Here is a 1,974-nt window from a genome sequence, read left to right on the forward strand (position 1 = left end):
TAACATACATATTATAAGAAGGTACCACAGGCTTTAGTATATGTAATCAAATACCTGTTTGTAAAGAGGGCCCGTTAACCATGACAGATAAGTATCAATTACATGGATGTCTGTGTTAAATCAAGGAAGCAGGTATTGGTATAAAAGATCTGATATACAATTTATAAGTGCCAAAGTGTAAAGATATCTACTTTTTAAATCTGCTATGCAAAAGCCCATACATCAAGGGAGGATCAGTTCATAATATAAAAAGTGCAAGTGTATATCAGACCTGAAAGGTGCCAGAATCCACCCAACGATCTCACAAGCCAGCACAAACCATCCCAGAAAAAAGGTACAAAGTACAATGTTTTTTGTACTGTTCCTAGTTGACCGAAGATGATATGATTATAACAAGGCTACACAGTATTCAAGGACCATTATTCTTAGCTCTTGCATGTAGATATAAGTCAACAAATAAGATTTTATTTTGACTTCTTGTCCAGGACAGGGTCTCCTTTGGATGTTATGGAACTGTTCAACCACTCTTCTAGCAGATTTATTCTTCTTGGTTTGTCCACTGTTCTTTACTTGAAGGTCATTGCTTTCATCACCTTCTTGGTGATTTATTTGATAACATTGTTTTCAAACCTTCTACTGATCATCGTGGTGATGATTAATTCGAAGCTCCACACTCCAATGTACTTTTTTCTTACTAATCTCTCTATGATTGACATCTGCTTCTCTACCACTGTGATCCCTAAAATCCTGATTAACACATTGGCCAAGGACAGGAGCATCTCTCTACTAGAATGTGCTGTCCAGATGCACTTTCATTTGGCTTTGGGGTCTACAGAGTGTTTCATACTTGCAGTCATGGCCTATGATAGATTTGCTGCCATCTGTAAACCACTTCACTACAACACTATCATGAGCCGGAAGACGTGCACCAATCTGGCTGCTGCGTCATGGATCTCAAGCTTCATCGTCTCCAATTTAGTAGTTATCTACACCTTTCAGATGTCCTTCTGCCATAACCACCATGTCAACCACTACTTTTGTGAGTTTCCCCCACTTTTAAAAATAGCCTGTGGTGATACTTGGCTTCATGAGTTGATGAATTATATTTTTACAAGCATAATAGTTAGTCTATTTTTTGTCTTTATTCTGACTTCATATATTCAAATTCTGTCCTCCATCTTGAAGATCAGGTCTTCTCATGGAAGGTACAAAGCTCTCTCCACATGTGCCTCCCACATCATTGTGGTGACTTTCTTCTATGGGACCATTATGATTCTGTATTTGCGTCCACATTCAAGTTCCTCCCCAGACATAGACAAATCTGTCTCCCTCATCTACTCAGCCGTTACACCCATGCTGAACCCCATCATCTACAGTGTCCGAAATAAAGATGTCAAAGACACTGTAGAAAACAATCTAGTTAAAGAGGTTCTCCAATCAAATGCATTTTTACAAAAATCATATTAATATGGCAGTTAAACTAAGAGGGGTTAATTACTGCAAAACCTCTTTTTCTTCTGTGCTCCAAGCTTAGTGCCATTTTTGGACTTGATCTATAGACCTGACCACAGAAATACAGGTACATCACTTATTTTATTGGCCAGAGCAGGATACTACACTATTGACATAGAGCATCTAGCATGGCTACATTATTAATATAACATACCATACTGTACACCTAGTATTAGAATGTTGTGCTCATGTTGTGGCATGACATATTAATGGTGAAGGCTGGAAGAGGTCAGGTCAAGATAACAAGTGCTATATCTGTAGCTTAAAACTCTGGTGTATTGATGCCAAATCTGTAATACCTGTCACCACCAACCATTAGATAACTCAGTACTTGAGATGAGCAAACATCTTGAAATGAGTTTTTGTCCAATTTAGCAAATTGTCCAATTTAGCAAATTGTCCAATTTAGGGCTCTTTCACACTTGCGTTCTTTTCTTCCGGCATAGAGTTCCGTCGTCGGGG

At 38.4% G+C, this 1,974-nt stretch overlaps 1 protein-coding gene across 1 annotated transcript; it reads left to right on the forward strand.

Annotated features, from left to right (window-relative positions):
• Positions 1 to 507: 507 nt before the first annotated feature.
• LOC122921402 (olfactory receptor 10A2-like) lies at positions 508 to 1,467 on the forward strand. Its single transcript, XM_044271381.1, has one exon. The coding sequence runs from the start codon at positions 508 to 510 to the stop codon at positions 1,465 to 1,467; it is 960 nt and encodes a 319-aa protein (XP_044127316.1).
• Positions 1,468 to 1,974: the final 507 nt, after the last annotated feature.

Source organism: Bufo gargarizans, chromosome 11 (genome assembly GCF_014858855.1).
Source record: "Bufo gargarizans isolate SCDJY-AF-19 chromosome 11, ASM1485885v1, whole genome shotgun sequence".
NCBI lineage: Eukaryota > Metazoa > Chordata > Amphibia > Anura > Bufonidae > Bufo > Bufo gargarizans.